Source organism: Canis lupus, chromosome 15 (genome assembly GCF_003254725.2).
Source record: "Canis lupus dingo isolate Sandy chromosome 15, ASM325472v2, whole genome shotgun sequence".
Taxonomy (NCBI): Eukaryota; Metazoa; Chordata; class Mammalia; order Carnivora; family Canidae; genus Canis; species Canis lupus.
The window spans coordinates 22762265-22787192 of record NC_064257.1 but is presented as its reverse complement, the minus strand read 5'-3'; the positions used below and the strand labels follow the sequence as shown (position 1 = coordinate 22787192).

Genomic DNA, 24928 nt, shown 5'->3' with positions numbered 1-24928 from the left:
AAAAACAGCTAATAGCAAGATGATTGCTAACCTTTGTGCGAATTAGCAAAAGGTGCCTCCTCATGGCAGATACATTAGGGAAAAGCACTTTGTCTGGTGGATAAATTAGAAAATACCTCAGGAATTATTAGAAACAACTCCTCCCTCTGGTAAGATGCACTCCCACATGGGTGTTTGGCTTGGCAAGAGGCCAGCATCTTCATGCAAAGAAAAAGGCATTCCTTCTGGGTAGAAACAGCTTCTTGTCAGGGTCCATGACCTGGCTTGAGAAGCCTGAGCCAGATTTCAGCACCCCCTTGCCCCTCAGATGAGCACCTTTATACAGAAACCAGACTCCAGGACCATTCACAGTGACCTCATCTGGGAATATTAGCACAAATGTGAATCCTAATTCACTTGGGCTGCAGTCCCTCTGGCCAGCGTCAGAAATTTTGTGTATCTTGAAATCCTCTCAATCTACATGATGTAACCACAAATGTTCTCAAAAAGATTGATTTTAAGAAATTGTTGAGATATCTTGATTTCAATAGTGTTACTTTCCAGGTAATGTGAACATGAACCTTGAAACATTGTGTGATAATTAATTGCCTAGGAAAAGCTCAGAAACCTTTTAATTCCTACTAAAAGCCTCTATTCTCTTTTGGACAGTAGCGCCTCAAGGTACTGTCTCTGCCTTTTCTCCTTTTCAGCTTAATTGCATGGAATATATTAAGAATTAATTCGTATTCATCTCTTAAAACTAACATGAATAAGAGGTTTTGTTCTACTACTAATAACTTAATTTTAAAAACAGAACCAAAAGTCTCAGGATATATTAATTATAATACTTAAAGGTCGAGGGATGCCTGGGTGGCTCAGAGGTTGAGCGTCTGCCTTCCGCTCAGGGCGTGATCCCGGGGTCCTGAGTTCGAGTTTCGCATCAGGTTCCCCGCAGGGAGTCTGCTTCTCTCTCTGCCTATGTCTCTGCCTCTGTGTGTCTCTCATCAATACATAAATAAGATCTTTTTAAAAATTACTTAAAGGTAAAAACAGGTATATTAAAGTTTGCAAAATCCTTTGTCCTGAAAGGGCACTCTGTAAAATTACCACTAAGAAAATGGACAAAGGAAAAATAGGAGATAAAATGAATATATAAAAAGGATTGAATTCAGTGGCACAGTCAGGCATCTATTCTACTATGAGCTGACCTTTTTTCTTAGTTATATCAATAAGGACTTTTGTCTGCTACTATCTAGTGTTGATGATGATAAAGGACAAAAGGAACAAATTCTTATAAACTTTTGAGGGAGGAAAAAGTTGAGCAGCAGTTATGGAAGACAAACTAGGCAATACATACAGAAATTCTTCAGCATGTTGATGCCATTTGGTCCTTCAATTCCACTTCATGCATAAGGACTTATAATAGAGAAAATGAGAAAAAAAATAGTATCCATTAATAGACTGGTTAAATAAATTTGATACTCACTTAAGAAAATACCATATAGCATATAAAATTTCTACTGCAGAAAAGCTTTTTAAAATGTAAAACTTCGGGCTCCCTGCATGGAGCCTGCTTCTCCCTCTGCCTGTGTTTCTGCCCCTCTCTCTCTCTCTCTCTCTCTCTCTCTCTGTGTGTGTCTATGAATAAATAAATAAAATCTTTAAAAAATAAAATAAAATAAAATGTAAAACTTCTTAGAGAAATTTAAAGTTAAAAAAATATATTCGATTTGATCCCAGATCAAGAAAGGCAGGAAGAAAAGCTAAAATAAATAGAATGACAATAGAAATTATTTAGGTAGATGTTTTATATTCTTTTTCTCCTACAAACTGCATGATTTTTTTTCACTCTTCTCCCTCCCAATAGGACATAGTAGACAGTTAAATCTTTATTGATTTAATAAAAGTTAGCATTTTGTGGTTTTAAAATGAAAATTTCTGAGCCTCTGAAGAAATATGTACATGTGTTCAACTACATGCTTACACAACGTACACGCACACACACTTTGTTATTTACTGACGTGGAGAAGGCTCTGCAAGGAACTGATTTAAGGGAAGTGAGGCAGGAGAGAAACAAAAGCAAATAAGGTCAAATTATTAGAGATCAGGCCACAGCTCACATAGGGCACAGATACATCTGGAAAAGGCCAAAGGACCCACTGTATCCGGGAATGGTCCAGAAGGAGTGACAGTGAGCAATCTGCCTCTGGCTCCTGAGCCTGTCATTCACTGTTCAGAGTTCACCTCACCAGGTATTTACTCCCTCTTTATTCCAGGCTGCATTTCCCACTTAATGAGGGTAGTCATGGGGGTATGGCGCTTCTTCCAGGCTCAGAAGTGGTGGGAGTCAGGATGCCTGAGTGGCTCAGCGGTTTGGCACCTGCCTTCAGCCCAGAGTGTGATCCTGGAGACCCAGGATCAAGTCCCGCATCGGGCTCCCTGCATGGAGCCTGCTTCTCCCTGCCTGTGTCTCTGCCTCTCTCTCTCTCTCTCTGTTTCTCATGAATAAATAAATAAAATATTTTTTAAAAAAGTGGTGGGAGAAGCCAGAATGCCCATGGCAAGCATGGGAGAGAAATGGAGTCCTTTTTCCTAGAATAAAACCAGTGGTCAGGGGAAGGCAAGGAGGCCAATGGCTTTGGCTTGTCCTCTGCATGTGCTGGGCTGCTAGCTGTTTCAGGCTGCCTGTGTGGAGAACTATCAGGAAGATGGGAGCAGGTCCAGGACCAGCAGCTGCAGCAACATGAGCATGTGTCTGAGTGATTCTGGGCATGGGTACATCAGGAACAGTGTCTATATTGAGGTCAATTTATCACCCGCTAATTACCTTCCACACTACTTGCAATAGTCTGAGTTTTTGTGTCTCCCACCTTAAATTCATATGTTGAAATCCTAGCATCCTATGTAACGGTATTAAAAAATAGGCCTTTTGAAAGGTTAAGTAGGAGATGAGGGTGGAGCCCTCATGAATGGGATTAGTGCCCTTACAAAAAATATGGCAGACAGCTCCCTCACTCCTCCTGCCAGGTGAGAAAACATCCCAGTTGCAATGTTCATTTCATTCTTCCACTCATTTCTATATGAAATAAATGTTTGTGGTTTATTAGCTACCTAGCCTAAAAGATAAAAATATAAACTTTTAATTTTTTATCATCTGGTAGGTGAGAAATGGCTTTTCTTTCTTTCTCTTTTTTCTCTCTTTTTCTTTCTTTCTTTCTTTCTTTCTTTCTTTCTTTCTTTCTTTCTTCTTTCTTTCTTTCTTTCTTTCTTTCTTTCTTTCTTCTTTCTTTCTTTCTTTTCTTTCTTTCTTTCTTTCTTTTTTCTTTCTTTCTTTCTTTCTTTCTTTCTTTCTTTTTCTTTCTTTCTTTCTCTCTCTCTCTCTTTTTTTTTTTTTAAAGATTTGCATTTATTTATTCATGAGAGATACAGTGAGAGAGAGAGGCAGAGACACAGGCCGAGGGAGAAGCAGGCTCCATGCGGGGAGCCTGATGTGGGACTTGATTCCGGATCCCGGGATCATGCCCTGGGCCAAAGGCAGACACTCAACCGTTGAGCCACCCAGGCATCCCAAAATGGCTTTTCAAATAAATAGAATGTGAAATGCTTTTGTTAAATGTATGCCCCACTGGGGTGCTGGGTGGTGCAGTCAGTTGAACATATAACTCCTAGTATTGGCTTGGGTCATGACCTCAGGGTTGTGGGATCCAGCTCTGCATCAGAGTCTGCTTGGGATTCTCTTTCCCTCTCCCTCTGCCTCTACCCACCTCTCTCTCTCTCTCTCTCTCTCTCTCTCTCCTCTCTCTCGTTCTCTCTCTCTCTCAAATAAATAAATAAATCTTGAAAAAAATGCTCAACTATCTTTCTTTTTCTCTAGAATATCAGTACAAGTTAATGGCCCATTTTTCTATTACGTTGTTCAGATTTTCCTTTTGTGATTTTTTTATAAGATCTTTGTATAGAAGACTAGCCTTTATCAATGATAACATTGTAAATATTGCACTTTGGGTTTATATTTTTCTTTTGAGTTTAATATTTTTTGTCTTGCAGAATTTGTCTGTTTTCAGTTTTCCTGTTAAATTTATCAATCTTTTCTTCTGGGCTTCTGGATATTAAGTCAGAATTAAAAGGATTAAAATCTCCCCACTCTATGGTAATAGTGAATTTCTCCTGTATTTTCTTTTAGAAGTCCTACCCCTCCTTTTTGAACATTGAAATCTGATTCATATAGAGTTTATCCTCATTTCAATGGATGTATGAATCCAAATTTCTCTTTGTTCAAGTTATTATCCAGTTGTCCCAACATCATTTATCCAAAGTCCATTCGTATCTCTCTGATGATTTGAGGATCAACTGTATCATATTTTACATTCCAACATTTTGGACTTTCTTTCTGAACTTTCTCATAGGTATATTTATTTAATTACCTACTTTCTCACCAGCCTTTAAATTATAGGAGGGTCCACACTATAAATAAGTGTGGTAAATTTTTATTTTACCTATGTCCTTAGAGCTTAGAAGAGCACCAGGCACATAGCAGGTTGTCAATACCTATTTGGCGTATTTCAGAATGCTTATGATATTCTAGGACAATATTTCCCTCCCCCCAAATAGGTTTAAACACGATTTCACATTTTTAATTTAATAACAAATATTTTACAGAGCATGAAAATAAAGAAATGTGTGGCAGACAATACACAACATTATGTGCCTCAACTGAGGCACATAATAGTTTCTCTTAAACAAAGTTAATTTATTTTAACCAAAAAACATTTTATTCAGTCCATTTTTTATAGGAGTCAAAGAATACTGAAATGTTAATGTCTAGATAAAACACTTTTATTAAGCACAAACAAGATAAAGTCCATTTTTATGTACATTAGACACTGGGACATTGCAGATGCAATGTTCATTTCATTCTTTCACTCATTTCTTAGTAACTCTGGAGGTCAAAAATCTAATAAGCTGCATTTTTTTCTGGGAAGCGTGATTTTGAAACAGAAGCAACTCATCTAGCTGAAATCTGGACCTAGTCCATCAGGCCCCCATATTTGCTTTTCAATGCACCTTTACCATTTACTTGTTGCTATTTGACTTCATTTGATCCCCCACAACAATCATACAACAAGTAGGGCATTCTCTCCTTTTTACAGATGAGGAAACTCAGATAATCTATACTGTAAGTGGCAGAAAATTTGGGGATTTGCAAAGATCTCAAGATATGTTCCTTGCAAATGTCAATAATCCACTATATTTAAAAAGTGCAGCATTCCATTGTAGAATTATTAATACATTCAAATAATTTTATTTCATTCTTCATTGGCAAAGCAGCAGCATGAAAAGCAAAATAGCACGCAACTTCAATTGAATGCAAATACATATCAAAAATCATAGGTCCATGAGATAGCAAATAGTTAATTAAATGTTAAATAGTAACAATATATTTGATAACAGTTTTAGTGGTATAAAAAAATAAAAGTCCAAGATATCCCTCCTCTATTTAGCAACTGATGCTACATTTCTTCATTTCCTATTATTGGGGTACTATTATACGTATGTATATACATAGATATGTGTGGCATTTTTTCAATTCTTTAAAAGGAAGTAAGTTTTAAATTTTTAATTCTATGCAAAGCAAACTCCTTAAGAATCAAAGATTCCATGATAGACACCTCACTATATCATTCAAAAGAAAAAAGCATAGGACTGGAAGGCACAGTCATTTGGTGTAAGTCACATAGCTTCTCCAGTGACCTAATACACCTGCAAATTGAGAGGAATTTGCAATAACAACCCTAATATTCATTCAGGCTTTAAAAAATCTAAAATCTTATGGTTCTATGATCTGTTTCTAAGTATCCTACTCTTTATAACTACTCAGTTGACAATTTTAAGTAATTACACACACACACCCCAGACTAAACAGTGGAGAGAAAGAGCACTGTTATCTTAATTTGGGTAGCTATACTAGACTTTGTAAAGAAAAAAAAAAATCACTACTGGGTGCAATGGAAAAAAGTTCTGCAAAATAATCTTCTAATCAATGAGAATATCCCAGGGCAGTGGCATGTTGCAATTATATACATAACTGCATTTCAGCTGAACAACTTAAAATCACTGGATTCTCTAAAATAGAGTAAATCAATAAATCTGATTTTTTCTAGGAAATTGCATATATTTGTACCAAGTGTTAAATTGCCATGTCCCGATATTCTGAGAAAACACACTATTGTTAAACAGTATAAATCTTCCAATGCCTAAATAGTAGTGTTAGAAGGTAACTTCACTGGACATTATGATTATTGCATAGAGTTCTTGGAATCCAAAAATTTAATTCCACTGGCATGTGCAGTCAATAGGTTCCTGGAGAGTATGCATGACTTCAGTGCCATTTCCTGAGCAATACAGAGGCACAGACAAGTTTCTCACTCCATTTTCACGACAACACTTGCAGAATCTTAGATGGCTCTCAATATTGATGTTATATATGGTAGCAGAGGGGCATTTTCCATCACAAGATGCGACATTTACCTGTAAGGAGAGACAATGAGAAAAGCATTCTTAAAATTTTTTAAACTGGCTATTTATTCTCAGAAATCAAATGAAAACAAAACTTTATTGTCACTATAAGTCTCCAAATTCTGTATGTTAGAAGGCTACAAAAAATACCAGATTAAAATTTGGTAACTTGAATAAATCCAAGAGATGTTCCATGGTGATGCCTAAGACAGCAAGGCTGACATAAATCAAACTCTGAAACAAATGTACACAGAAACTAGTCAGCTATATGTAAAATGTTCATCACAATCTCATGATTCTCCTGCAATCTGTATTATATCATGGCTCATGTAGACTGTAGTATTGAATAGGTCATATTAAATGGGGTAAGGTTAGAATGAGGATTTTTTTTTTTTGCTGAATAAAATTACATAGTTAAGAAAAGATATAGTCAAATATATTTGGCTTTAATTTCCATCTCTCTAGATTGCAATTATGGTTCAGAACTATTGGTTATTTATGCTAAGAATAGTTCACACTTCTTCACAAACAGAATATTTTAATATCAGAATGCATGAATAATCTCAAAGTTAAATATTGTGACTGTTGCCATTTTGTTGACTTACAAACATATTAGTGCTGAGACATGTATACTTTGGAAAGACACATACCCTTTATGTAACAAATTATATTTTCCCACTTACAGGGTTTTTACTTATACAGTCTTGTTTCTTTATGATTGATTTAATGATCACTTTCTGGCATATTCTTTCTTCTCTTTTGCCTGATAAAATATAGAATGTAGTCATTCATCAGAAGGCCCATGTCAGATTGTTCCTTAATTCAATTAAACATCTTCATGTATTTAAAATAAAAAATGTATATATTTATACAAAACATATTCCTATATTAAGATATAATTAAAATTCCCCTCATATATTTTATGTTAAATATTTATTTTCACTTTCTAAATAGATGTTCTCATTTTTTAGCATTATACTCATCTCTTTACCTTAATGTCCTAGACTAGCTACCATAATCATAAATTAAAATACTCCACACACATAATAATGCTAACATCAATCTGTGTGTATTATATATAGAGATAGAATATCTACTTAAAATTCTAAAAATGTGAAGTGAGTTTTAGAATTAAACATTATGCATAGAAGTAAAATACACATGTACATGATTAGGCATCTATACATATACACATAAATCTATTTTAAAGTTAAAAACAGATCTAAAAGTACTTTATCTTAATACATTTTAATATAAAAATCATACACAAATGTAATTGAATTATTTATCAACCATTTTGAAATGTATGGGTGAGTCATATTATAGTTGATATTTATGGCTCTGAAATGATCTTTATGACTTCACATTAAAATACTTTGTATTAATTAATGATACAGTAATATACCTCTCTCTGTGTGATGGATGACCACTTGATAATACACCTAAGAAGATATATTTAACCCTCTCTGAGAGTGGATGTAAATAACCCCCAAATCAGGATGCAAAAGACCAAAGTTCTTACTTCACTCTGACATTGACTTTCTTTGTTCCTTTAGGAAAGTCACTGAAATCATTCTGCTGGTTTCCTTGTTTGCAAAAGACTGAAATTAGGTCTTCAGTTTCCAAACTAGGTTAGCCACAAGATCTCTAAGTGCTTTATATGAAATGCCAGCACGCCAGGTATCTAAAAGTTAAACTACTCCAGTTGAAGCAGAGATGAGTAGCAAAGGTTGCCTGAAATTAAACTGTCCTTCTCAAGGTCACTCTTGACCTTCAAAGTGCTAACTTTGGAGGTCACAGCTCAGTTCTCATCCTACTTAACTTCTCAGCAGCATTTGGCCCAGTCTATCACTCTTCCTTGATTCACTGCCCACACTTGGCTTCTGAAACACTCTCTTTTCCTCCATCTCACTCATGGCTCTTCCTCAGGCTCTTGTGCTTGTTCCTTCTTCTTTCCCAGGCCTCCCAACTATACCTGGGTTGGAGGTTCAGGTTTGGTGGCAGAGGGCAGGCTGTTGTGTACCTTATGGGACTCTCACTCAGTGGCTAGTTACTTTATTAACCTCTCTCTTCTCATGTAAGAATTAAAAATAGTCAAGAAAGGAATCATCTTTAACATGACCTGTAAGGTACCCACCCTCTTCTTTTTGTTACCTTCATCCCTGTGCTTAGCCAAACTTTGCTATTTCCTCTGCTTTCAACACTTTTCATTCTTCCTGCCTGGCTTCCCAAAGACATTTAGTCTCCCCAGATGACATCTCATCACAGAGACATTCTGTAACCACCCACTTAGCAACCCAGCTCCCCATTCTCCATCCCTTTTATTCTGTACTATTTTTCTTTATATCACTCATTTCTACCTGACATAATAGTATATATTTATATGTTCATTGCTTCTCCCCCTTCTTGATAATATGCACGAGGCATGCAGGCATTGCTTCATTCACTATCAGTCCCAGTGCCTAAGAGAGTGCCTGATACATGGAAGCCACTTCATAGAAATTGGTTTGATAAGCTAATTCCTGCAATAAATATAACTGGCACAGCATCAATTTATTGTTAGTAAGCTGAACTTATTTGTACCCAAGAGGTAAGGCATTTCCTATTCATTCCTTAAAGACTACTGTAACAGATTTTGCTTAGCACAGCATCTGCAATAGTATCCAATATCCGGTCTCTCCGAGATATCCTGGTCACCCAGAAGCAAAGACTGCAGACAGGGATTTTGATACCAAAGCAAAAGCTATTTCACAAGTCCTTATGTGTCAGATGGGAGAAACTGAGGTAGCTTGGTATTATTCTGCAACTTCAGAGAGGTTTAGAACTGAAAGGTCCTGGGCCCAGGCATTGGATAGGCCTGCGTCCATTGCCGATTAGTACAATCAACTTTTCTGAAGATTCATTCCCTTATTCATTTCCCCCTTCCTTCTCCAGACCCCTGGCACAACACACCCCAGAGCTTTTTTTTTTTTTTCTGTGATTGTACTGATTTTATTACTTTTACTAAGTCATTTATCTTCCTCACACTCAATGCAAAGAAATAAAACAATATAAGGAAAAATATGTCCTCATTATTATTCACAATAAAAAGGGTCTGCTTCATTCTGCAGGCCTGGGCATATTATATAATAGAGAGCACTTAATGCCTCAAGGGGATCAAAGTATCATTTTGATTCTGATCCAAAGAATAGAAACTCATGCATATCTGTGACTGGACTAACTCCATGAGAGCTGTGATTTACTGAACCGCTTCTGTGGTAACCCCAGATCTCACTAACTCGAGAAAAGACCCTACACAAGAAAAGATAACAATGAATCCTTATCTGGGGGAGGAACCATACCTACCTCCCTACATACCTGCCAGAGCTATTGTGAGGATTGGCTGCAAGACTGTCTGCAGGGGGCTTAATAGTGTTGATGTGTATCAGGCAATAAATGGTAGGATTATGGTCAGTTGGATAGATCTTCCTCTGTCTGCCCTCAGACAACAAAATGTACTTACTTGTGTAATAATCAACATGGAGTTACAGAGTCCAGTGTCCTTATTGAAGTCACAATCCCATTCTCATCATAACCTACTTAAATTTGTGTAGCCCAGCATGTTCCAAGCAAATCTGACCATAGAGACCTTTTAAACTTAAAATATATTAAAAATCCTATGCAATACCTTTTGGGAAATACAACAATAAAGAAATTTCTGATATTTAGGTTAAAATTCATCTAAATTAAAGATATTTTATTCATACCCCAGAAGACCGAATTACACAGTAATTAACCACATGACAAACATTTAAATAATACGTGCTTCCCTCCTTGCATCATAAGATCTGAATTTTATGAGAAAAATCATAATCACCATGAGCAATTAAAACTAATCTATCAAATTAATGCATATAATATGTCCTCACTTACAGATCTTGCAACAGCCTTCATTATAAAGCTTTACAATCCCTTCATTCTAGGAAGAGAGAAGGAATAAAGTCAAAACTCACAGTGTTTGTTCATTTCCTCTCAGACTAGAAATAAAAAACTAACTCTCTCATTTTTTTTATCAAATATCACAAAGCCTTTATAGGAAAATTGTAGAAACTTACTTATTTCTAGTGAGAATTTGTTTTTAAAATTAGGAGCAGATATTCTGTTTAAATTTTTGTTATTTCTTCACTAATAAGAAAAAGTGCAAAAAGAGTAACTTACTTAAAAGAACACTTTATTTATTTAAATGACATATGCAAAAAAATAAAAAAAAATGACATGTGCAAATTCTTACCAAAGCAAAGTAATAAAAGGTACTCTAAACAGAGGTCATTATGTTTTTTTCAACTCTGTGAAATAACCTGAAGTAGTCTATGAGACAAGGCTAAGTTTCTTAATATAATTGAATGTTAAAATGATGTATCTTTTTCTTTAATATTTTACTCCAAAAAAATCCCCCACTTCAGGATGACTCTTGCCTAAGCCTAAATTAAGAAAATTTTATCGGTTATCTTTTTGAATTCTTACAAATCTTCTTTTTTGAATTGCTTTTAGTAACTTGCTAATTGCAATTCAAGCAAAGGAATTTATGCTATAAAAATGCATCTGTGAGATAAGATGATGCCTAAAATTCTTTACAGAGCTGAAATTCTATTTCTTTCCTATATATGATATCTAGGGAGCCAGCCAGCTAACCACCATCACTAAAAGGACACATCTTGGGGGGAAAAAAATCAATGAGACAATGCTATTTTTGTACACATAGGAAAAATATTGCCTACACTATAGAACAAAGCTTACTTTTCATTAGGGAGCATTATCTCCTAAATAGTTAAAGCTACAAAGAATCTTGTAAGAAAAAGTATCACCTCCAAAAATCTGCTTTCCCAATGGACTCTTCTCTGAGATAATAAGGAACCGGGATATCTAAACTAAAGGATCAGCAGTGCTGTGACATATGCCAAGTTCACCATGGCCTGTGCCCAGAGAAGGTAAGACAAATTTTACTTAGGCCAGCATTCATTAAAAGGTGAATGACATCATAAATTTGGCTGCGTGTTTAAGAAATAAAATTGGCCAACCTCTAATTGATTATTAATTCACCAAAGCAGAGGCTAGGTCTGCTGATCAAATGATTTTTCAATAATTCTTTGATCTAGCACAATGTCCACTCAGGGAGAATCAAAGTTATTTGGAACACGATTTATAACTCAAAATGCCAAACTGAAGAAATATAAGAAATATACATGAAAATAATACATACCCCAAAATAAATAAGCCACAATGTATATATATATATGACTTCAGACAACATTATTTTTCTAAATGATATTTAATACTACATTTTCTTAGATATAATAAAGTACAAACCATTTTGCATTCGGTCTCATTAAAAGGGGGACAGACCATACTGTAGTTCAGAATCATTGTCCCTTCGTCAGTATTAACACATTCATATGTGGTACAATTATAGTGCCAGGTACTCCCCTCCTAAAAATAAGAGAACATCACTGTTTTGCTTATTAAACTATGATATATCTCTTAAGTAGAAAATCTCCTATCCAAGTCGAGATGCAGAGAACTTCTTGTGCCAAAAATGTTCATCTGGAAATATCCCCAAATTTATCTAAAAGGATTGAAAATAGATGGTATGTGTGTATGTGTGCATGTGTGTGTGGTTTCATACTGGAACTGAGATGTGAAATGTGAAATAAAGCGAGAGAGAGGAAAAAAAAAACAAATAGGTATCTATTTCTACTACAAGATTAATTATCCAATTTGGCCAAGTGTCAAAGGTCTTCTTCTAATATTCCCTCACTAATTATAAAACAACAAATCATACTAGTTAGTATGCCTCCTTTCTTGAATTTGTTATTCTTCTTTTTACTCCCATATCAACAACACAATTAAAAAATCTTTGGATGACAGTGATTATTGACTTTTGGCTCTAGTTTCACACTCCTTATCATTGTTTTAAAACATATCCCTATCCCTTTTACAAATTTTTAAACATAGTAACTTTATTTCATTCCTGATTTCAGAATTCTTATTTAGAAATAAAAGTAGATGAACATATTATAACATAATTATTGGGCTATAGTTGATTATTTATATTTTTATTTTATAACCCACATTTTAAAATGCTAGCCAAACTCTGGCTTGAAGATTCCTTGTGCAGTAAGGAGTTTTGATGGATTCTTTTCTCCAGATTCTATTTTAACTTACGAATATCTTTAGATCTTCTAGAATCTCAATCAGAAAAGATCTACAAGTCCAGGTATAAGAGAAAATAAAATATTCAAACTCAAATAGTAATTCTAATATTCTGTCCCAAGTAGTATTATCTTACTTATCTGAAATCAAAAATTAGTTTTTCTAGGAGAATTAGATTTATAGATAACTCAAGCTTATCTTTGAAAGAGACAGGAGTTAATGTTCTTGATGTACCTTGATTGCATTTACTTTTGAGTTTTCAAAAACTATTCTGAATATAATTTAGCCTTTTATTCACATTTCAGGCTATCACTGTGAATACAAGTCATATACATAGATGGTTCTTGGATTATTGATTATAGAGTTTATGTTGCTCTTTTACTAGAAGCCCCAAATTGCTGTGTTCTTTTCAAGTAAACTTTAATTTCTTTTCTCTCACTGACACCCATGTCTTCCTCATCATCTTAGAAGCTTCTGTTTTCAAAACACTCTCCTTAAAATATATTACAAAACAAGTATTGCTAGAATAAAACAGACAAACAATATCAACAACACTATTTAAATCAGTAGTACTAGTGCGCACATAATTGTGAAATATCAGTCATGGCACAAGACAAACGTTCATCTTTCTTATTTAATAAAATGTGGAGGATTGGAGAAATCTGCTTTGAGGGTAAATGAATAATCCTATGTAATTAAGAACACCAGCAGTAAGACCTCTAGATAACTAAACTATTAATGGAAAAACTTAAAAATGGCAATAAATCAGAACAACTTCCAGGTAATGTAAGTTATAAGGAAATAGTTACACTCCTAAATCTAATGACATCACTAATAAACTGCACTAAAATTAGGAAGTTCCATTTCTCTATTCTAGGGAAGGAGTAGGTCATCTGCAAACCTATATGGAGTTATTATGAGACAACAGGTGAATTCTGAATAATTATTTTATTATTTTTGGTGGAAAGATATGATATAGCATTATTGATTCTTGAGGTCCTTGTAAGAAAAATTGTCATATATTCTAAATCTTTTTCTCTTACTTACTCACTGAAATCTTCACTACCTGAAATAATTAAAAGTTAACATCATGAGTTTCAGATTTCTGGTAAAATGCTTCATTTTATTTATTTTTTAGGATTTTATATCCTCATTTCAAAGGGAGAGACCACAAGTAGGGTGAGGGAGAGAGGGAGAAGCAGTCTCCCCACTGGGCAGGGAGTCCCACCATCCTGTGTGCCAGGATCATGATCCGAGTCAAAGACAGACACCCAACCAACGGAGCCATGAAGTGTCCCCTCCCATCCTCCTTTTTTTTTTTTTTTAAGATTTTGTTTGAAAATGCTTCATTTTAAATGATTGAATAAAGTAATGTTTTTTCCCCTTTGTTCTAACCATTAGAAATAAGCAATTCTCAAAGCCTATTCCTCACATCTGGAAAAAAAAATGAGGATCTATAAGTTTGACATATTCCTTTACAGCAGAAATTACCAAAATCTTTAAAATGTAATAAATAAAATTGTCTGTGTGCTGTATATGAGTGTGTTTATTGTATGTAGAACTCTGCGTGTGCATGTGTACATGTGGTATTTTTTAGACTCATTTAAGAACATCTTCTTCAGAAAATAGAACGGGGAGCTACCCTCCAAGGAATTTATTTTAGGAACTAAGGAATTCATACCCCGTATATAACCGATGTTCCATTTTCCATCTGAAATTTGCAGGATACATTTTTGCAGGTACCACAGCAATCATAATCACTTGGAGATGGAGTGTACACCTGGTGCTGTGTATAACCATGGTACATTTAGTTAGCCACACAATACCAGTATTTTTAATGAATCCATTCTGGAAGTACTTTCTAATATAACTATATTCTCTCTCTCAGAATACCTCTAAGCATTTTAAAGGTTGACTTCGAGGCACTTCAAATAATAATTGACTCTATATGGCTGTATTAGAAAGTGAAGTAAATATTAACCTTTACATCCAGCAGCCAAGATTCATCAAGCAGATCAAGCAAGCTATATAGATAAATAGATAATAAGGCTCAAGATGTGTATACAAGAAAAGGAAAATATGCATTATATAGATATATTACACATTAATAGATTATTGGACTATTGAGTGTATACTTTTTACTTGTGGAGTATCCACTAGTTAAAATTCTATAGCTGCCATTTTATGATTAATTTAACTCTCCACCAGAATGACTTACAAAGAATACTTACAATGTCACATTCTTTTGAACAATTCACCATTGTAAAATTCAGAGTGTGAAAGCCTGTATGGTTATCTTTTTCTTCCAGACACTCCACTGTGTAACAAAAGTCCCCTTCCAAATACTTTGTCATAGATTGGCCAGGATGCAATACTGATACTTCTTGAAATATACACACATCGTCCTTTTCTAAAGTTAATGAAAAATACTATTTTGAGTTTTTCATTAATCAATCAATGGAACTTTTATTTAAGTTTATGTTTTCATAGTGATGTGCAATTTTTTTCAAAACCAATAAAGATATTTACCTTTACATATTGTGAATATCTCAAGAATCTACTTGATAATGAATTTAGTACATTTATTCCTTAACATATAAGAAAGTGATCTGTAAACTTAACTCCTCTTTACTGTTTGAACTGCCTTCATAAGCTATGTTTATAACAGATTCCAGAATTTTAGAATTAAGTGATCATCAAGCTACTTTTTCTCTCTTCTGGAAATGTAACATGACAATTTGGGGGAATAGATAGACGGAAGCAAAATCTAAATCAATCTAGGGCTCTTCATGGTGGCTCTGTTTAACATTTCAAGGTTTTTAATGGTTCTTTCGAGAGAAAGTTTTCAGTTTTGTTGTGTTGCTAAATAGTCGTGTACATCATACTCAATGAGGAAGGTAGCTGACACAAAGTAAAAGTGACGTATTAAGGTAGGTTAGGAGAGTGATGAAGATTCAGCTCAGAAGCTCTTTGTATCTTGCCAACACTGAATTTAAGCCTTCACACAAAAATACAAGGGTTAAATTTTTTTTCTATTAGCCCACTAATACATAAGAAGATTTGTTATTTCATAGAAAGATCAATTCTATGTTTTGCAATGTTAACATCCATAATGACAGAACAGTGAGCAAAAATCTCTTTTTGATGCCTATTTTTTAAAATATTAGATATATATTAAAAAGAACATAGCATCCACTTTAAATTCTGCAAACTCTGAAAAATACATTCGTTTTTCTGTCCCATTAACATATTTCTCAGAACATTTAGAAGTAGAGCAAAAGAGGCAACTGAAAAACAATAATGCATTTTTATACTCAAAAACTGGCAAAATGGCTTATAAATATGAGTTATCTTACTCAGAGAAAATCATTTTTAATTTATTAATAGTGAACAACAAATACCAATAACATTCATATCATTTAAAAGCTAGAGAGAACATAGTTACCACAGAGATACCGTACACATCCACAGTCACTCTGAAAGTTATGGTCTATTGCAGTAAATTCTCCCTATTAGAAAAAGGAATTATTATTAAATGATTTATACAGCTTATTATACAACAACTATGAAAATATACACAGTATAACATTTAGTAAGTTCCCTACCACACAGCAGACACATATCGAGTGTTTATTACATATTTGATTAAGGCTTTGATTAAACCAGTGGTCATTTAGTTAGCAGCCCACAGAAAAAATTCACAATCAACAATATGATTATGATCACTTAAGCTCTCTAAACTTTAATTCCTTTATCTACTGAATGAAAGTAAAGAAGATGATCTTTATGGTGTCTACTAACTTGAAAATATTATTGGATCCTGAGCTTCTAGTGGGTAACTGGAGATAAGAGAATATGTAGTAATCCTGGAAATTTTGTTTGGTGTAAATGTTCTTGATCTTCTCTCTAGAGGTGGTCCAGGGTTCTGAGGTTTGCGTGGAGCTAAGCTGTGACAGCATATAAAGCAGAAGCAGAAGACTATAGTAGAGCAACTAATAGCACAGACTCAGGAACAAGTCTCCTCTGTGCCCATCCTGGCTTTGCTGCCTACTAGCTGTGTGATCTGAGGCAAGTTACTGAGCCAGGCCTCTCCTCACCTTCCTTCATCTGTAAAATGGGAATAATTAACATCGCCTATCTCTTAGGTTTATTTACAGAAATAAATGGGTCAGTTCATGTAAAGAACTTACAATAGGGCGGCCACACAGATAGTGTGGTACAACCGTTAGGTGTTAATAAATCGTGGTCATACCAATGCTTAAACAATTGCCCATCCCAGAAATGGTCTAGGGTCCTCTAGGTGTCGTGCCAGGTTTAAAGTTTCAAGAACTGCGTTTTTAAGTATTAACTTTTCCTGAGTGCATTTAATTTTCATATGATGTCAGTAATAAAATGAATTTGATTCTTTTTTTCTAATTTTTAAAGGTTTTATTTGTTTATTTATTTATTTATTTAAGAGAGAGAGAGAGAGAGAGCACGCTCTCTCTCAGGAGTGGGGAGAGGGATAGAGGCGGAGGGCAAGGAAGAGGGAAAAATTGCCAAGCAGAATCTGTGCTGAGTGGGAAGCCCAACTCAGGGCTTGATCTCAGGACCCTGAGATCATGACCTGAGCCAAAACCAAGAGTTCGATGTTCAACCAATGGAGCCACCCAGGTGCCCCAAAATTAATTCAATTCTTAACACAAAACAGGATTCAAATAAAGTCATAGTAATTTATAAAATTTCCTTAGAGTTATTAATATCTTACCTTTTGTCGTGCTTTACAAGCTGTAGTTTCATAAACATTAACTCACTTGGTGTTTTATGACTTTTAGTCATTACACAATTCAAAGGGATTGGAAATAAAATGTTAGAAATAAGGGTGTTAGAAAAATAAATCAAATTCTCCCAGTGCATAAGCTATAAGCTACTCCAAAACATTAGATAAGGAGGAATTAGGCTGGCGCTAAGTTGTAGGTCACTTACACACCATGTTTTTAGTAGTTAAAGCCGCAATGCCCATTGTGTCCTCCCAAGTGTGGGCTTAATCCTGCTACTCTTCCTTTCTATACTTATTTCTTTTGACATTTTATCCACATATTTAGTTATACTTTTCTTCTCATAAGTACTCAATTTCACCTAGAGGAATCTATTCTTGATTATTCCACCAATAGTTTATATTCTATCAAAAATGGTGTTGTGTGTGTGTGTGCGTGTGTGTACGTGTGTGTTTAACTCTCAAGCAAGCATCTTGTCCTTTAAGATCAGTAGCAAAACCACCTTAGGCTGTTTCTACTTTTTGGCTCCTGTGAATAGTGCTACTATGAACATTCACGTACATTCCTTTGTGTGGACATCTGTTTTCTTTTAGCATGGGTTTACACCTAGAAGCGGAATAGCTGGGTCATATAGCAGCTACATACGCAGCCTTTGGAGTAACTGCCAGGATGTGTTTCAAAACAGCTGCACCATCTTACATTCCCACCAGCAGCAGATGAGGGTTCTAATTTCTCCACCTCCTCCTTGCCAATATGGATTATTATCTGTCTTCTCAGCGGGTGTGAAGTGATATGTCACTGTAGTTCAGATTTTCATTTAACCGATAGCTAATGATGTTAAGGGTCTTTTCATGTACCATTGGCCATTGTACACCTTCGTTTGGATAAATGTCTAGGTATATTTAATAGTAAAAAGGAATGAAGTGCTGACATGTGCTCCAACACCAATGGACCTTGAAAACATTATTCTGAGTGGGAGGAATCGCAGAATCACATATTCTGTGATTCCATTTATGTGAAATATTCAAGACAGACAAATCTGGAGAGAGAGACTGTAGATTCTTAGGGCAGGGACGTTTGGAGAGAAATAAGGGGTGAGTGCTTAACAGATACAGAGTTTCTCTTAGAGGTGAGAAAATTGTTCTAAAGTTGATTGTGTTGATGGTTGCAGAATTCTGTGAACATAATAAAAATCATGGAATTCTATATTTTAAATGGCTGAGTTGTATGGTGTGTGAGTTATATTGCCAAACAGCTGCTATTTAAAAAAAGAAATAGTGCAAAGGCCAATATGGACTTTTCAGGGTGAAATACATTCACAACCTATGTAAATATACAAATGGGATTTATTTTTTTTTTAATTTATTTATTCATGAAGGACACAGGAACAGAGGCAGAGACACAGGCAGAGGGAGAAGCAGGCTCCATGCAGGGAGCCCGACATGGGACTCGATCCCGGGAATCTGGGATCAAGCCCTGAGCTAAAGGCAGACACTCAACCACTGAGCCACCCAGGCATCCCTACTCATGTGATTTAAAATAATACATCAACTTAGACACTGAAACAGATGTTTAGCAATTAGTCAGAATAGGTCCTCAATAACAATGGGTCAGGTCAGTGCTTGTATAGAATTGTGAATATTCAAACCAAATTATCATGCATACAGTTACATATATTCAGGTCAGAGGTTCAAGAATATTGAAGCTACTGCTTATGTTCTGTGTGCCTAGAACAGTGCTAGTATATAATACAGCAGTCACTCAATAAATGCATGGAGTACTGAGTAATGTGAAATTCTGATTCATAATTAATATTCAGACATTGAAAAATGAGCTGGAAAGAAAACTAGACAGCCAGCATCTAGCACAATTGTTGGGGATGGAGGAGGCTACAGAGAAAAGGTAAGTGGAGAATGGTAGAAACCTGCAAGAAGAAACAAATAAATTAAAAAAAAAAAACAGAACAAGGGAAAGATGGACAGACAGTAAAATGGTCAGTGGTTTGGTGGTCAGGCCAAGACAGGTGTTAAAGGCGAGCACACACACACACACACACACACACACGAGTTAAAGTAATAATCAGACCAAGTTTAAAGAATAAACATAGAAGCTTCTCCCCAAAATGCTTCAAAAGACCCAGAACACAGTAGGCATAAAATCCCATAAGGGGAAGGGTGTGTATTGTGTTATATTGTGTTCCAAGTTATCGAAATCCCTCAAGAAGTTGTGCTCCCTCTTTCAGGCCAGGAGGAGAGTTCCGCACGAGGCTGGGTACAAGTGAAACCACAGCAGTTCTACTCAGCCGCTTCTCTGGCCACCAGTGTTTATCCAAAGACTCAGGACTTCTAGAATTTTGATGTGCAAGCTTTGTAACCTTAACCATTTTGTAGATATTTCTGTCTGGGTATACCTGTCTCTGTGTGTGTCTGGCTCTCTCTCTCTCTCTCTCTCTCTCTCTCTCTCTCTCTCTCCCTCCTCCTCCTCCTGCTTTTTCTCCCTCCTCTTCTCTTCCCTTTTTCTCATCTTAGTTTTCTCATCTTTTACCCTCCTTTCTCTCTCTCTCTTTTAATCTCCCTCCACTCCCCCTCTATCTCATACACACACACACACACACACACACACACACCCCTACACACATTTGTAAAATATGTTACAAAAGGCTAGAGTCTTACATTTTGTCCTCCTAAATTCAACCTCTCCCCAATTCTTCTACAGAGATCTCACTCCACCCAAGGTTCTCCTTCATGAATGGCTATAATAGTCTCTTGCTGGTCTCCTTCCCTCTAATGTTTTATTGCCCTTATCCTGCTACATAGGAATAGCAGAATTAACTCAGACACCATTTTCATCATAATTTCCACCCGGTGCAGGACTCTTTCTCTTTTTTATCATATTAAATCTGCCATGAGTTCTTCAAAAAAGGGCTGAGCTATTTCAAGTGTCTGGCACCATGATCACACAATCTGGTTCTCAACAGATATTGGTTGAATGATTAACTGCAAATAAAAAATAAAGAAAGAAAATCTAAATCCTTCCTCTTGTCTATACAGCTGTCCCCAATACACAAATTTGGATAATTCTTCATCTTCCATTGTTCCTTCTTCCTCCTCCGGTTAGCTTTTTCTCAAGGCAAGAGAGAAGGTGCTATCTTTTAGCATACATACCTTACCTCGCACTTTGGTGCATTTATTCAAGTTCAATGTAGCCTCCATCTGGAATATTTCTACTCCTCTCACCCATTATTCTAACCTATCACTTTCTTTCAAATTTTCTAGATGGTTAACTTCCCTTGAAAATTGTCCATGATGATCTGTATCTTGTGGTTAACATTCTGAGTACTGCGTTTATTTTATCATAATTATTACAACTAATACTTACTGAGCTCTTTGTATGTGTCAGGTACTAAGTACTTGATTTATGTTATCTTATTCATATGATAGAGGTATTGTTATTTTTATATAAAAATATTTTATTTATTTTATATAAAAATAAGGAATAAAAACAAGGCAGTTTCGATTTGCTTTTGTCCTTGTTTTGACATTGTCTGGGCTAGATTTCTAAAGAAAATGAGAGAGTTACACTGGAGTAGAGAGAATAAAGGAATACACAAAAACACACACATACATAAAATAACCCTTGGTTTGAGTCCTGAAGAACTCGGCCAATCATTTACTCTCTCTAGACCTCAATTTCCTTATTTATGAAATGTTCACAGATAACTCTTAGGAAAGTACCAACGGTTACATGTTTATAATCCCCTCCTCCTCCACAACAGATGCATCATTGGCACATTTTCCTGAAGAATCAATGGGGACACCTCTCAATACTGAGATAATCTTTTTTTTCAATGTTTTACATCATTTTAAGACCAGTGAAGTCATTTTTCACTGCTCCCTGATACCAGAGCATGTTACTTTAATCTAATTTAATGAGGATAATTTCATGAACTCTGAGGACACAGAAATAAGAGGGATAAAGGAAGAATAAACTAATTTGAATAATATGATAATTCAATCAAAATATGTGTTCTTACCACTTCACAAGTTGGCGTAACAAGCTTTTCACAGTTACATTCTAAAAAGGCAAAAATCAACATATTTATATACGTCAGAATATATTACTATACTGTAATAAAACTTTGAAGTATGAAACTTAGTTACCACAACGCCATGTTGGACAACATTGACCAGATACATTTTCTTTCACAAGATTCATATCTTCTGCACAGGTGAGTAGTGGCACAGGACAAAGATTTGGGTCACACACTAAATTGGAAAAAATGCCATGGATGAAGATTAGTTTCTTGTAAAAGCTTGTCCTCACTACCTACCACTTAGTTCGCTGCCATTGTTGATGTAGTGCACAGACTTCTATTTCCCCAGTGTTGCCTCTCCCACCACTCACTTGCCATGTTTTGTGAGGATGGAAAATATGACTCCCAAGCAGGTACAACAGTAGTAGAACTGGGATAGCTCATCAGGTGAAGGGCCCTGAGAAATGCCAGGTGTGCAAGAAGAGAAAGAAAGTAGAGAATGTATGGAATCACCTGGAAAGCTAGAAACTCTAAGATGATGAGAAAAGTCATTGTAATCTATCTTGAGGAGGTGATGATATTATTCAAGAAGAGCTTTTAGATGTATAAAAACATTACATATATTTAATGTATATTTTATATGCTAAAATTCAATGAAGTTCTGATAGTACAACTAAGATTCACGGGGCTTCTTAAATATCCGACACACCTAAATATTTGAAATTAGTTAAGATGTATCATATACTTACCACAATAATACTGTGGACAACAGAAATGTGTGGTATTGAGGTCCACAGTGAGAAATTCCCCATCAGTACAGAGTGGAACAGGTTTGGTGCAAGATTCACAAACTAAAGGTAAAACAAAAAGCCAGAAGTCACAGCTGAGTTAAAAAAAAAAAAAAAAATTATTGACCAGATTACAACACACATACAACATGGAACAATGGTTAGTAAATAGGAAACAGGGTAAATAAGGCTTTAACAGACAGATCTCCTCACCTGGTCATGAAAACAGGAACACGGACTAAGTACCTTGCTATTTGCTTTCTGAGCGCAGTGACATAGAAGAGCGGTGTCTTAGCAGAAATATAGAGCATTAAGATTTCTAGAGCAACTTCCTTTTTCCTAGGATCCAAATGTCATTGATTGATTTCCTTCAGTTTTCTGAATTCCCTACCCTTGATTACTCCAATTCATGGAAGAGTAATATAGTAGGCACCTGTTCTTTTGGGCTGGTCGGTATCCCTTTCCTACTTCCATTACAATTCTCTGAAAGACCCTGAGGAAATGCCCCACCCACACTGCCTTGGAATGGCTCTAATAAAGGTGCCTGACCTTCAGCAGGCCTCCGTGTAGGAATAACCCACATTAGACAAATCAGAATCTCTTTCTATGGCATTTCAATCATAAACAGAGGCCACCAGGGCAGGAAATGGGTGTTGCTGACTCAGTCACTAGTGATGGCCACCTAGAGTAGCTGGTTTCTCTCCTTCCAATGGCTTGGTTGCTCTGCTTCATTGTGATCCTACAACATCTTGATCCCAAAGCCTTCCAGTAATTGCTTGTATGCAAGCTAGCTGGAATCAATCCATTTTGCCACTTGCACTCAAAGAACCTTAACTGGTACAAAGAGATGTGTTTTGATATCCATAGGTACATCTGAAACCTACATTAATCACCAGTCTTCGATATGAAAATCCACTTGATTTTTATTCAATCCACTTTTTATTATTTAAATCCACTTTTTATTATTCAATGTCCAGACAGAATATATATCTCCATATAGAGTCTTTTCCCAACCACCTTTCATTTCTACCATTTTCTTCCATCATCACCATGCTCACACATATATCATACATAATATATAAAACAAGATTTTAAAGTAGTTATCTAATGGCTTAGCAGAGGCCATTATTTGAGTTGGTTCTTCAGGGAAACCCAAGGATGAATTTTTCTCTAAAAACAATTGTGGGGTGCCAGGTGGCTCAGTAGGTTAAGAGTCCACCTTCGTTTCAGGTCATGATCCTGGAGTCCAGGGATCAGCCCTCTTGGTGCTCCCTGCTCAGCAGGGAGCCTGCTCCTCCCTCTCCCTCTCCCCTTGCTCATGCTCTCTCTCTCTCTCTCTCTCTTTCTCTCTCTCTCTCAGGTGAATAAATAAAAAAATCTTTAAAAAATAAAATTTAAAAATTAACTGGTGCTAGCCTTATTAAAGAAAACAAAACCTTGATTATATTGTCTTGAGTATGTTTTAACTGATATATATATATGTATATATATATATATATATATATATATATAGTCCATATATATATATATATATATATATAATAAAGGAAAGTAGGCTAACTCTAATAATTGTTGAGTCATTTAAAATGCTGTACTTTCTTTTCAATTATTCTTATTCAGTTGAATTCCTACCAGTATATCAGCAGAATATTGGTTACCATCAGTAACCAATGAAATTCATATCAAATAAGAGATTTTCCCTACATCCTCCCTTTGTTCCAAGAAGTTGTCTCACAGAGCACTCACCACAGAGAGGAGAAAAACAGCAAGGCTCTTCCTGTTGAACTTGAATCACGAATTGGTCTTCTCTGCATTCTGGTATTGAAATACTGGGGCATTTCAATGGGTCACATTCTGCAGAAACACAAAGATATTTGAAAATTTGTATAGAAGGAAATGATAAAGTCATATGGTTCAGCTCTCTTTGAATTAATATATATCCTTCTAATTCAATGTGTGTTCAGCTGGGGAAGGTTCTCAGCACCAAGTAATTCTCCAGACACCGGCTGGGTGTCCTACAATTCAACTCAATTCTGACACTATCTGCAGACACCAGTTACAAGCCCCACTTGTTACCTGCACTTCTGGTGGACTGGCTATAAATCAGAGGTTTCCACAAACTCTTCCTTGGTTTGATTAATTTGCTAGAGCAGTTTAGCAGAATTCAGAGAAACACTTGACTTAGCAGATCACCAATTTATTATAAAAGAATGTAACTCAGTGGGATCCCAGGGTGGCTCAGCATTTTGGCACCTGACTTAGGCCCAGGGCATGATCCTGGAGACCTGGGATCAAGTCCCACATCAGGCTCCCTGCAAGGAGCCTGCTTCTCCCTCTGCCTGCGTCTCTGCCTCTCTCTCTCTCTCTCTCTGTGTATGTGTGTCTCTCACGAATAAATAAATAAAATCTTAAAAAAAAAAAATGTAACTCAGGAATAGCCAGTTGGAAGAGATGCATAGGGCAAGGTACAGGGCAAGGGGAGGGAGATTTTGTGACCTCTCAGAGCACATCAGTCCCAAAATTTCTTGTGTCCACCAACCTGGATGTTCTCTAAACCTCAATCTCTTTGGGGTTTTTTATAGAGTCTTCATTATATAGGCATGGTTGATTAAATCATTGTCCATTGAAGATCAGACTCAACCTCCAACTCCTGTCCCCTTCCTGGA

At 35.8% G+C, this 24928-nt stretch overlaps 1 protein-coding gene across 2 annotated transcripts in view; it reads right to left on the bottom strand.

Moving 5' to 3' along the window:
- Positions 1 to 4797: 4797 nt before the first annotated feature.
- The window catches only part of OTOGL (otogelin like), a 130181-nt gene continuing 110050 nt past the window's right edge, over positions 4798 to 24928 (bottom strand). The window contains exons 47-57 of one of the 2 annotated variants that reach the window (XM_049094369.1): positions 24009 to 24116; positions 22224 to 22325; positions 21602 to 21706; positions 21475 to 21515; positions 16130 to 16193; positions 14916 to 15094; positions 14366 to 14470; positions 11842 to 11961; positions 10408 to 10453; positions 7179 to 7258; positions 4798 to 6507 (exon numbers count right to left, since the gene is read on the bottom strand). In XM_049094369.1, coding sequence (XP_048950326.1) covers positions 6307 to 6507; positions 7179 to 7258; positions 10408 to 10453; positions 11842 to 11961; positions 14366 to 14470; positions 14916 to 15094; positions 16130 to 16193; positions 21475 to 21515; positions 21602 to 21706; positions 22224 to 22325; positions 24009 to 24116 — 1151 coding nt within the window. In that variant the 3' untranslated portion in view covers positions 4798 to 6306. The remainder of the gene's footprint in view (positions 6508 to 7178; positions 7259 to 10407; positions 10454 to 11841; positions 11962 to 14365; positions 14471 to 14915; positions 15095 to 16129; positions 16194 to 21474; positions 21516 to 21601; positions 21707 to 22223; positions 22326 to 24008; positions 24117 to 24928) is intronic. The other variant, XM_049094370.1, reaches the window with a different exon arrangement.